General features: G+C 55.3%; 2 protein-coding genes across 5 annotated transcripts in view; one reads left to right on the forward strand and one right to left on the reverse strand.

Moving 5' to 3' along the window:
- Nucleotides 1-731, forward strand: part of CXADR (CXADR Ig-like cell adhesion molecule) — a 45,534-nt gene extending 44,803 nt beyond the window's left edge. The window contains exon 8 of the mRNA XM_038766294.1: nt 76-731. Coding sequence (XP_038622222.1) covers nt 76-105 — 30 coding nt within the window. The 3' untranslated portion in view covers nt 106-731. The remainder of the gene's footprint in view (nt 1-75) is intronic.
- A 2,748-nt stretch (nt 732-3,479) lies between these two features.
- On the reverse strand, nt 3,480-11,990 carry BTG3 (BTG anti-proliferation factor 3). 4 transcript variants are annotated; one of them, XM_038766318.1, is made up of 8 exons: nt 11,917-11,990; nt 10,555-10,629; nt 10,006-10,109; nt 5,634-5,811; nt 4,608-4,745; nt 4,288-4,450; nt 3,919-4,176; nt 3,480-3,554 (listed from the first exon to the last, which is right to left on the reverse strand). In XM_038766318.1, the coding sequence occupies exons 4-7, from the start codon at nt 5,804-5,806 to the stop codon at nt 3,943-3,945; spliced, it is 708 nt and encodes a 235-aa protein (XP_038622246.1). In that variant the 5' UTR covers nt 5,807-5,811; nt 10,006-10,109; nt 10,555-10,629; nt 11,917-11,990; the 3' UTR covers nt 3,480-3,554; nt 3,919-3,942. The 4 variants fall into 4 exon arrangements, with proteins under 4 accessions (XP_038622246.1, XP_038622243.1, XP_038622245.1 ...); XM_038766315.1 differs by having other exon boundaries at nt 4,288-4,486; XM_038766317.1 differs by having other exon boundaries at nt 4,288-4,486; nt 10,006-10,112.
- Nucleotides 11,991-12,497: the final 507 nt, after the last annotated feature.

Genomic DNA, 12,497 nt, shown 5'->3' on the forward strand with positions numbered 1-12,497 from the left:
CGTGACCGGGCAGGGCACTTGAGGTTTGGGAAAGAAAAATCGGACCGTCAGAGTTGGATGTTTTCTTTGTTCTAGTCGGAGCCCGACGGGGTCACGGTGGTCTGACGTCCGAGGACCCTCCGGAATCACGCGGGGGGTCGAGGAGGCGGCGAGGCATCCCGGCCTGAGGTTCACCGTGCCGAACCGGATGGTTGCGGCCTCTTCCGACATCAACATCCAGGCGAGATCGTCTAAATCCATCTTCCTCTCGAATCGACTCGGGGACAAGTTGCTAGCCTTCCTGCTTAGGGGACACAAAATAGCGCACCAAGATGACCGGACCCATCCACGCAGGGAGCCACAACCCCGTCCTCATCTGGATGGAGGGAGGGGCTTTCACTCTGGACGTTTGAACACTGGGCATTCTGGGATCTGGGGGTGACTCCGCTCCGCTCCGGCGGGAGATGAGATCAGTTGGGGAGACAAAAGCCCACCGGCCGGGCCTCGGGTTGACCTGCTGAGTGACGCCAGGGCCGGCCACTGAGCCAGACCAACGACTGACGCCCCGAGAGAACTGAACTCCTCATCTTGCCCTGGGAGACCTTCTGCTCCCCACCTGTTGGACCTGCACCCCCAACATCCTCCCCGACACGACTTGCCTCTCGAACCCAGTTCCAGGAGACCCCTAGTTCCTGGTGGGTGGGGAGCATGACCACCACCTCTGTTGTAGCTCACTCCGCCGAGTGCTCGGCACGGACACAGTCCTCTGCTGCACACAGTGAGTGCTAATAAAAACCATCACCGCATCTCACCTCCGACCCGCCTACTCCATGGGGCCCCGGAGCCCGTCAGTTCTACCTCCGCGATGTATCCGGGATCCGGCCCTCTCTCCTCTGTCCGAACTGGTCCATGCGCTCGCCGTGTCCGTGGTACCCTCTGGCCTCTCCATTCTGCTCCCCGGATCCGCTTTTCCTCAAAAATGGTGCTGTGCACAACTCCCGTATCTTCAAGAGCCTTTACCCGTTAACCATCCCCACTTTGACCAGAACTATCCCCGTCGGCCTCAAAGTGCCCCGCTCCTCCCACGCCGAACCCACCTCTCTCTCCCTTGCCGTCCATCCAACTGTCCCTCTCCATGCCCACGCGACCCTCCTAAAATCACGTCTCCTCCGAGAGGCCCTCCCAGACCGAGCACTCCATTTCCTCTCCTCCGCGTCCGCTACGCGCTCGGCAGTGAACCACTTAAGCATTTGGATGCTCACCCCGGCCCCACTACGCTGGGGTTGTGATATTCTCTCCCTAACCTACTTTCATACCCATCTCCCCCGGGGGACTGTAAGCTCGTCGTAGGCAGGGATCCTAGCTTCCGACAGCGTCGTATCGTACTTTTCCAAACACTTCAAGAGGCACATGCTCGATAAACTCAATCAATGGTATTGACCGAACACTTACTGTGGGCAGAGCACTGTCCTAAAATCCTGAGAGAGTCCATCGGACACCAGCATGGTCTAACGGATAGAGCCCGGGCCTGGGAGTTAGGAGGTCATGGGTTCTAATCTCAGCTATGCCACTTGTCGGCTGTGTGACCTTGGGCAAGTCACTTCCTTGCCCCTCAGTTACCTCATCTGTAAAATGGGGATTGAGACCGTGAGCCTCATGTGGGACGGGGACTGTGTCCAACCAGATTTATTTGTATCCATCCCGGCACTTAGTATAGTGCCTGGCACATAGGAAGCATTTAACAAATACCATATTTTTTTCTGATCCCAGCTGCATGACTTTGGGCAAATCACTTCATTTCTCTGGGCCTCGGCTGCCTCAACTGTACAATGGGGATTAAGATGGTGAGCCCCATGTGGGACAGGGACTGTGGCCAACCCAATTTGCCTGTGTCCCCCCACCAGTGCTAAGTTTAACAGATACCACAGTTGCCATCATCACGTTCCCAGCCCACAGGGAACTTAATAGCTAAAGGGGGAAAATGATCATTAATGTAAATGAATAAGTGCTTGGTACAGTGCTCTGCACACAGTAAGCACTCAATAAATACGATTGAATAAATGAATGAATACACTAAGGTTATGTACATTATCATCATCATCATCAATCGTATTTATTGAGTGCTTAGTATGTGCAGAGCACTGTACTAAGCGCTTGGGAAGTACAAATTGGCAACATAGAGACAGTCCCTACCCAACAGTGGGCTCACGAGGGTGGGGATGAACACCAAGTGCCCCACGGGTAAGGATTCAAGTACATAGATAACAGGATGGAGAAATGGTCAAGGAGAAGAAGACGGTTTAAGCAGAGAAGACCCTTTGGGAGAGAGGTGACCAGACCAGAGATTGATTTTTCTTTCTCTTGCTCTTTTTTTTTTTTAATGGTATTTGTTAAGCGCTTACTACGAGTCAAACACTGTTCTAATCGCTAGGGGAGATACAAGCAAATTAGGTTCTTGTGCTGCATGAGGCTCACAAAACCTAGCAGGAGTGAGAACTGTGACACAGAGAAGTGAAGTGACTGGCCCAAGACCAGAAGGATTTAAATTCTAATTCCAGCCCTGCCACTTGTCTGCTCTGGGAACCACTGAGTCACTTCACTTCTCTGGGCTTCAGTTCCCTCACCTGTAAAATCGGGGGGAATAAGGCAGTGGGCCCCATGTGGGACGGGGACTGTGTCCAACGTGATTGGCTTCGGTGCTTTGCATAGCGCTTGGCACAGAGTAAGCGCTAAACAGATACCACGGTTCTCATCAATCCATCATCCAAAATCACACAGCAAGCACTTGGCACAGGCAGAATTAGAACCCAGGTCCAGCTCCCCCGCCCCCGTTAGAGCCTGAGTTCCTTGAGGCCGCGGATCGTGTCCGCTTGAGCGCGCAGTCCGGTGTTGGGCTCCCGGTTGGCGCCCGATAAATACCGTGAAGCAGAGGGGGACGGGCACCGTCTCCTGCACAGTGCGGCTGTGGAAACTGAGGCCCAGCGAGGGGCGGAACTGGGACGCCAAGTGAGCCGGGTCTCCCGATCCATCCATCCATCCAAGGCAGATCTTGAGCGTTCACCCGAGTCCAGAGCACGGTGCTCAACGCTTGGGAAAGTACGACACAACACAGTCCGCAGACGCGACCCTTGCCCACACAAAAGTTACGGTCTACTAGGGGATGCGGGGAGGACACGTGAAAACAGATTAGCGCCTGGGGGGAAATCAGTCGAGCGGAAGATTATTTCCACAGGTCGGGGGTTGAGACTTAAATCGGAGGGGTAGACTGTCGACTCCCGAACCGCCCCGAGGTTGAACTCGGCTCCTTGAGCAGTGACTTCTCGGGTGACGGGTCGGCAAGGAAACACCACCCTGCGTCTTCATCCACCCAGGGCCCTCCCGGGGGTCTCGGACGCCCCGGCCCGCCCACGTTCCCGCCGACGGGGCCGGGCCCGGACCGGACGCCGTCCCCCTGCCCTCCCTCTCCGGGACTTACCCATCCTCACGCCCAACACCGCCACCACGCAAACAACACACAGGCCCGACTCACAGCCATTCTGCTCAAACCTCAAACCAGCTTGCTTTTTTATTGGCCACTACAGGAACATAAAAACACGGGAATGGGATTGGCCTCGACGGAGACCACGGACCAGAAGCCGTCCGATGGCGAGGGACGTGTCAGGCGGGCCGGTCCGGCCTGGGCGACCGCGACTTCCTCAACTAGCGGGCTCACTAGACGCCGCGGGCACCCTGGCATCTGTCCGGCGGGCTCGGGTCGGCACGGACGGACGCTCCGTCCCGCCGGGAGAAGCCCGGGCCCTTGACCAACCTTGGGGACATTTTTCAACCTAGTTCAGCATCTCTATGCTATTTTGGTGTTTTCCAGAAACACCGCCGCTGTGGTATTTTCCGCCCGATTCGCCCGCGGGGACCCCCGACCTCCCGCGCACGTCCACTCACACGGATCCCGCCATCCGGGGAGGGCTACTGCGGAGGAGGCGCCGGCATCTGGGGGCTCGGCCAGAAGGGTCGGGGCTCCCCTCGCAGAGCAGGAGGCGCCCACAGCCCCGGGTGGTAGGCTTGGCTTCTCTTGCCCGGGTGCGGGTAGCCCAGCGGGAAGGGCGGCAGGTGGGAGCCTTGGGAGCCGAATCCTCGGTAGGAGGTCACCAGGTTGCGCCGGGGCAGGGGGCTCCAGGGGGCCATCGGCCGGATCGCCGACTGGAGCGGAGACGGCGCGGTCCGGGTCACGGCGGGATCCCAAGGATTCCCTGAAGCCCCAATCCCCGGCTCGCCTCCCCCCAGCTCCAGCCCCGTCCGCCGCGCCGTCACCTCGGAGGCCCGGGCCGGGCGGCCGGCCGCCAGCACGGGCTTTGTCTCCTTGCAGCCCTCCTCGTCCGAGGACGAGCCCGAGTGGTAGTCGGAGGTGACCTTGTCCACGGCGCTGGTCACTTTCTTGGAGATCTCATCCTTGTTCTCGTCCCCGCTCTTGAAGCTGGCCACGATGAACGCGTTGTTCTTCTCCCCGTACCTGGAGAGGCGGGGAGAGTCCCCGAGAAGCCCTTGGGTTGAGGAAGCCCATCGGGCAGGCCGCCCCCCGGGCCCCTCCACTGACCCGCAGCCCACCTCGCGGGGGTCCCCGCCCCACTGACCTGCAGCAAACCTCACACGGATCCACCCAGAGCGTGAGCTCCCGGGGCAGATCCAGGTCGCTGTACAGGATGCGGCTGTGCTCGCACGCTTTCAGCACGTCTGGGTCCACTCTCTGGAACCTGTTGACGCGGATGCACCTGGGCCAGGCGGGGGTACCGAGGGCCGGGGTCAGTCGGGGGCAGCTTCTCCGCCCGCCTCACCCCGGTCCCCACGCCCCAGGCCACCCGACTACGTGATACAGGGATCTAGGGAAGCGGCCGGACCCGATAAGAGTTGGGCGAGTCACATCACTTCTCTGGGCATCGGTATCCTCGAATGAACGGGAATTCAACACCCATTCTCCCTCCTCTTTAGACCGCCCGCCCCACGTGGGACGGGGGCTGTGTCCGACCCGACTGGCTCGCATCCACCCCGGCGCTTAAAACGGTGCACATAGGAAGCGCATAACAGATGCCGTTACAAACAAAAAATACAGCCGAGACTGATCCGCCGGGCGGCCAGTCACGCTCCTGACAGACACTGTGTAAAGGATCCCCGCATCATCTCCAAGGCCTTAATTCTGACCCCAAGGAGTGGGGCGGGCCAGAAAGACAGACATCCACCACGAGCAGGAGTTCCTCGCTTCCCCGAGAGCGCTCCGGGAAAACTGGCAACATTTGCTGGGGACGGAGTTGTCCGTACTGGCCCTCCGGGAGAGAGGCCCTAGGGTTGGGGGGGGGTCTGGGAGTAAGGATATCTGGGTTCAGCCTCCTTGGGCCCGACGGCTTGGGATGCACCGTGTCCTCCCCGGCGGTGGGGAGGATCAGATGAGATCGCCGATGGGCTAGCCGCTTGAAAAATCAAAGTGTCAATCAGACTGCCCTTACTATATTATGGGTGTTGGTCAGAGAGGACCAATCTCAAAGCCCAGGGGCCCTGGTTCTAACCCAACTCCACAGTTCCCCCAGACCCCGTAGCTCCCCCGAGGGATGTGGCCCCGGCTGTTTGCCCCGATGCCGGCCACCGGGCTCGGTTTCCTCGGGTACCTGTAGGCCTGTCCTTTGGAGGGCTTTTCCGGGTACCAGTGGTTTTTGTATTTTTCCTGAAGAATCACGGTCAGCTTCTCGGCGAAGCGCTCCACGGCCTCCTTGCCCAGCTTGTCGTTCTTACGGACCAGCTTGGTGAAGAAGAAGACCACCGCGGCGATTTCGTTCTTCATCTTCCCTGCGGGGACAGAAGGCCTTAGTTCTTCGAATCCCGGAGACTCACATACCAAGAGGCAACAGGGGATCGACCGCTCTATCCACCGCTGCCGATCCTCAGCCTCCGGGGAAGGGCCCGGCCCCGCGAGTCCCAGATTCTACTCCCGGCTCTGTGCCCGGAATGCTGGGTGATCTTGGCCAGTCGCTTAACCCCCCTGGGCCTTGGTTTTCTAATCGGAAAAGCTGGGATAAGAGAGACCATGAGTCCCGAGTAGACCTGGGAATGTGTCCATTCTGATTCTCCGGTACACATCCCAGCGCTTAGCGCCCGGAAAGTGCTTAATTGGTATCCGAATCCCGGCCCCGGCTCCTACAAACGGCCCACTCCCCCACATCGCTCTCTCGTTACGGATGGGCTCGCCACGTTCTGGCTTCTGTGTGGGGCGGGGACTCTTTGGGGAACAGGGGAAGCAGCGTGGCTCAGTGGAAAGAGCCCGGGCTTTGGAGTCAGAGGTCATGGGTTCAAATCCCGGCTCTGCCAATTGTCAGCTGTGTGACTTCGGGCAAGTCACTTAACTTCTCTGGGCCTCAGTTACCTCAACTGTAAAATGGGGATTAAGACTGTGAGCCCCCTGTGGGACAACCTAATCACCTTGTAACCTCCCCAGCGCTTAGAACAGTGCTTTGCACATAGTAAGCGCTTAATAAACGCCATTATTATTATTATTATTATTATTATCTCAGGACACCCAAGCTTTCCCAACCTGCCCAGTGGGAGGTGGAGACGGACGTGCCAGCGGGGTCTCTGGAATATCGTCCCAGAAATAGAAAGGATCGCCACTGACGTCCAGATAGAGCCTGAGAACCCAAGACCCTCTGTTCCCAGCTCCCCAGTGCATTTCAGAATCCACATGATAATGACAATAATGACTATCTTTCGACTTAAGTGCTTCCTATGTGCCAAACGCTGTTCTGAACGCTGGGTAGGTACAGTTTAATCATCATCACCATCAATCGTATTTATTGAGCGCTTACTATGTGCAGAGCACTGTACTAAGCGCTTGGGAAGTACAAGGTTGGATACAGTCTCTGTCCCACATGGGGCTCACCTTCTTAATCCCCATTTTGCAGGGGAGGTAACTGAGGCTCAGAGAAGTGACTTGCCCAAGGTCCTACAGCAGACGTGTGGCGGAGCTGGGATTAGAACCCGGGTCCCTCCAACTACCAGGCCCATGCTTAATCCACTAAACCGTGCTGCTTCTAGACTAGACTGTGAGCCCGCTGTTGGGTAGGGACCGTCTCTACATGTTGCCAACTTGTACTTCCCAAGCGCTTAGTACAGCGCTCTGCACACAGTAAGCGCTCAATAAATACGATTGAATGAATGCTTCCAAGCAGGCAAAAGACACAGGGATAGATACATGAGAATCAGGGTGTACAGGCTGTCTCACATGGGGCACACAGTCTGAACGTGAGGGATTTGTCCCCATTTTAAAGATGGGCAACCGAGGCACAGACTCATCCACGGTCACGCAGCGGATGAGGGGCACAACGGGGATTAGAACCCGGGTCCTCCCACACTTAGGGAGGCCGCACCGCTTCCCTCTGGCCCTCGTCGGTTTCCCAGGGAGACTCGCCCCGAATGATCTTGTTTCCGTAAATGCAGAAGAGGCTTTAACGCTTCCTCCCGCTCGGCCGCCGCGACCGACCGGACCGTCCGGAGGGCCGGCTAGAGGTGCCAACTCACTCACCTGTGCCCCCCCGGGCACCTGCCCTACGCCTGGGAATTCAGACCCTGGGCCCATCTGGGCTCTTCCGATCAATCAATCGTATTTATTGAGCGCTTACTGTGTGCAGAGCACTGTACTAAGCGCTTGGGAAGTACAAGTTGGCAAGATCCCGAGGGCAGGGGAGGACGTCTGAACCTTCGTTGGCGCCTTCCTCTGAGACGGGAGTCCCATCTTGGAGCGGCTCACCCCCCATGTAGGGATAACGTATATATGGTTGTACATATTTATTACTCTATTTATTTATTTTACTTGTACATATCTATCCTATTTATTTTATTTTGTTGGTATGTTTGGTTTTGTTCTCTGTCTCCCCCTTTTAGACTGGGAGCCCACTGTTGGGTAGGGACTGTCTCTATGTGTTGCCAACTTGGACTTCCCAAGCGCTTAGTACAGTGCTCTGCACATAGTAAGTGCTCAATAAATACGATTGATGATGATGATGATGATGATAACGGTGCCCAGAGAAGCAGCCTGGTTCTCCAGGCCCCAGGTGCACCCCGCATGAAGACTACTTCCGTGGCGCTCCATGTTGTTGTTGGCAAAGGGAAACTGGCGGCTACCTAATAGATGGTTTGGGATCAAAGTTGCGGATGGCCTTTCATCAGCCCGGACTGTCTATACACTCCCACACCACAAAGATTAAGACTGACAAAGGAGGAGGAAAGATGGAAGTCGGAAAGAGAGGGAGCCGACACCAGGAACTAGTAGGGGACTTGTCAATCAATCAATCAATCGTATTTCTTGAGCGCTTACTGTGTGCTGTACTAAGCGCTTGGGAAGTCCAAGTTGGCAACATAGAGAGACGGTCCCGACCCAACAGTGGGCTCACAGTCTAAAAGGGGGAGACAGAGAACAAAACCAAACATACTCACAAAATAAAATAAATAGAATAGATATGTACAAGTAGAGTAATAAATATGTACAAAGATATATACATATATACAGGTGCTGTGGGGAAGGGAAAGAGGTAAGATGGGGGGGATGGAGAGGGGGACGAGGGGGAGAGGAAGGAAGGGGCTCAGTCTGGGAAGGCCTCCTGGAGGAGGGGTGAGGAGAGCCAGAAGGGAGAGGATGGGACTGGCAGTATATATAGAGAGCATTTATTAAGCGCTTACTACATGCAAATCACTGTTCTAAGCGCTGGGGAGGTTACAAGTTTGTCCCACGGGGGGCTCACGGTCTTAATCCCCATTTTACAGACGGGGTAACTGAGGCCCAGAGAAGTTAAGTGACGTGCCCAAAGTCACCCAGCTGACAATTGGCGGAGCCGGGATTTGAACCCATGACTTCTGAATCCAAAGCCCATTCTCCTTCCACTGAGCCACGCTAGGGGAGGAGAGGAAGCTAGAAGAGGAGCAGGAGGCCTAGCAGAAAAAGCACGGGCATGGGAGTCAGGTGACCTGGGCTCTGCCACATCCCTGCTGCGTGACCTTGGCCAAGTCACTTTACCTCTCTGTGCCTCAGTTACTTCGTCTGTAAAATCAGGATTCGATACCCACTCCCCCTCCTACTTAGATCCCAAGACCCATATAAGACAGGGACTGTGCCCGATTTGCTTGTATCTACCCCAGCGCTCAGTACAGTACCTGGAACATAGTAAGCGCTTAGTTCCCTCACCTGTCAAGTGGGGATAAATCATGTTATTTGTTAAGCGTTTACTATGTACCGAGCGCCGTTCTAAGGGCTGGTGTAGATACAAGGTAAGCAGGTTGTCCCACGTGGGGCTCTCAAGTCTTAATCCCCATTTTAATCCCCAAACTTAATCCCCAAGCAGCGTGGCTCTGTGGAAAGAGCCCGGGCTTTGGAGTCAGGGGTCATGGGTTCAAATCCCAGCTCCACCAATTGTCAGCTGTGTGACTTTGGGCAAGTCACTTCACTTCTCTGTGCCTCAGTTCCCTCATCTGTAAAATGGGGATTAAGACTTCAGAGAAGCAGCGTGGCTCAGCGGAAAGAGCACGGGCTTTGGAGTCAGAGGCCATGGGTTCAAATCCCAGCCCAGCCAATTGTCAGCTGTGTGACTTTGGGCAAGTCACTTCACTTCTCTGGGCCTCAGTTCCCTCATCTGTAAAATGGGGATGAAGACTGTGAGCCCCCTGTGGGACAACCTGATCACCTTGTAACCTCCCCAGCGCTTCGAACAGTGCTTTGCACATAGTAAGCGCTTAATCAATGCCGTTATTATTATTATTATTATTTTACAGGTGAGGAAACCGAGGTAAAGAGAAGTGGCTTGTCCAAGGTCACACAGCTGATCGGTGGCGGAGCCGAGATTAGAACCCGCATCTTCCGACTCCCAAGCTCGGGCTCTTGCCGCTGAGCCGTCACGCTGCTTCTCTGTGGAGACTGTGAGCCCGCACGGGATAGAGACGGTGTCCAAGACGCTTCGTACAGCGCCTGGCACATAGGCCGGACCTCTGGGGGCTTACCTTCTTCACCCGCGAGATCGCGGACCTTCCCCGGGGGGGATGTCGGTTAACGCTCCGCTCGGTTCAGACGGGCGGCTCGGTCCACGGTCCAGGGCGCCCCGGCTCTGCTGGGGAGACGGTGGCCACGGGCCACGGGCCGAGGGTTGGGCAAGTCTGGGAGTAACGGCCCCCCTGCCCCGGCCGAAGGTCGCCCGGCCCGGGACGCCGGAGTCCGACGCCTCGAGGGGTGACCCGTGGGCCGCCCTCCACCCTCACGCCTGAGGGAATCGGGCCTCCGGGCACGTGGTCTAGGCTGGAGCAGGCAATGCCAAGGTGGGGGGCCGGTGGATAATCAATCAATCAATCATATTAATTGAGCGCTTACTGTGTGCAGAGCACTGTACTAAGCGCTTGGGAAGTCCAAGTTGGCAACATATAGAGACGGTCCCTACCCAATAGTGGGCTCCCAGTCACTCCCGGCACAGACACACAGTGCACACCCCCAAATTCCCATCCCAGCCCCCCAAAGCCCCCTCGCCCTGGCCCTCCCGGCCGGGATGCTTTCCTTACGGAGAGGGGCTGGCATCTCCCGGCCGCCGCCGCTGCTCCGCCACCCGGGTGGCGGTCTCCGGCCTCGCCTCCTGTCTTGACAAGGAAAAGAAGGGGAAATATTCACTGATAATAATCATCATTATGGTATTTAGGAAGCGCTTACCATGTGCCAGTCTTAGGCACTAGGGTAGATACAAGATCAATCAATCAATCATTTATTGAGCGCTTACTGTGTGCACAGCACTGGACTAAGCGCTTGGGAAGTACAAGTTGGCAACATAGAGAGACAGTCCCTACCTAACAGTGGGCTCACAGTCTAGATAATCAGGTTGGACTCAGTCCGTGTCTCACGTAGGGCTCGCAGTCTTAATCCCCGTTTTACAGATGCGGAAACTGAGGCACAGAGAAGTGAAGTGACGCTAAATACATCTCGGGGGGAACAAACGACCGGGAAAGCGTGGAGGGAGGGGACGGTGCTTTTAAATCACACTTCCTCAACTCATCCAATGTAGATAATAATAATAATAATAATGGCATTTGTAAAGCGCTTACTATGTGCAGAGCACTGTTCTAAGTGCTGGAGGGGAGATACAAGGTGATCAAGTTGTCCCACGTGGGGCTCACGGTCTTAATCCCCATTTTACAGATGAGGTAACAGGTTCAGAGAAGTTAAAGTGACTTGCCCAAGGTCACACAGCAGACGTGTGGTGGAGCTGGGATTCGAACCCATGACCTCCGGCTCCAAAGCCCGGGCTCTTTCCACTGAGCCACGCCGCTTCCCCAACATTGAGAAAGATGGCGTTCCCTGGGGGTTCAATTTATATACACGATTATTCAACAGATACACATTAATCCCGGTTCTGGATCGACCTGATTTTGTGCAGCGGAACCTGAGGGTAAATGAGGAAAAACAGGGCGGCCTATTGGAAAGAGCCCAGGCCTTGTGGGGGGATCAAGAGGACCTGAGTTCTAATCCCACTTTGGTAAAATGGGAATTAAACACCTGTCCGTCCTCCCTCCTTGTTAGCCTGTGAAGCAGGAATTGGGTTCAACCTGATTATCGTCTACTTACCCCATTCATTCAATCGTATTTATCGAGCGCTTACTGTGTGCAGAGCACTGGACCAAGCGCTCGGAAAGTACAATTCGGCAACAGATAGAGACCATCCCTACCCAGCAACGGGCTCACAATCTAGAAGGGGGAGACGGACAACAAAACAAAACAAGTAGACAGGCATCGATACCATCAAAGCATCAAAACCATCAGCTACCCCAGTGCTCAGCACAGTGCTCGGCACACAGTAAGTACCGAAAGGACGCCACGATGATTTTTACGCTTCTTATTATAAGCGACGCTTGAAAGACACAACAAATCGAAACCTCAGACGGTGTGGCGGGGCCTTGGAGGGCTGGGAGAAGCAGGTCAGCGTGGCCCAGCGGCGGTGAGAAGATGGGGACGGTCTTGGAACGGGGGCTGGGGGGGAGATTATGATGTCAGGAAGAGAAAAATGGAAACCATGGCAGGCACTTGGGGTAACCATGGCAACGGTGCGGCCGAGGGGTCATTTTCCATACCCCCAGAGCAGAAGGGATTTTGAATCCAGAAACCTTCATCAGTACGCAATCTCCCCGGCATCAATATCTTTGAATCCAGCTGAGAAATATACATTTACGGTCCTAATAATAACGGTATTTGTTAAGCTTCTACTACGGGGTAGGCCCGGTTCTAAGCACTGGGGGAGATGGAAGATCGTCTGGTCGGATACAGTCGCTGTCCCACGTGGAGACGCTATTTATTTATCTACTTATTTCTATTAATGTCTGTTTCTCCTTTTAGAATGCGAGCTCAATGTGGGCAGGAATGTGCCTGTTGTTCTATTGTCTTCTCCCAAGGAATATGTAGGAATACATATCCTTCATTTTTTTATATTAATATCTACATCCTTCTTTAGACTCTAAAT

This window comes from Tachyglossus aculeatus, chromosome 24 (assembly GCF_015852505.1).
Source record: "Tachyglossus aculeatus isolate mTacAcu1 chromosome 24, mTacAcu1.pri, whole genome shotgun sequence".
Taxonomy (NCBI): Eukaryota; Metazoa; Chordata; class Mammalia; order Monotremata; family Tachyglossidae; genus Tachyglossus; species Tachyglossus aculeatus.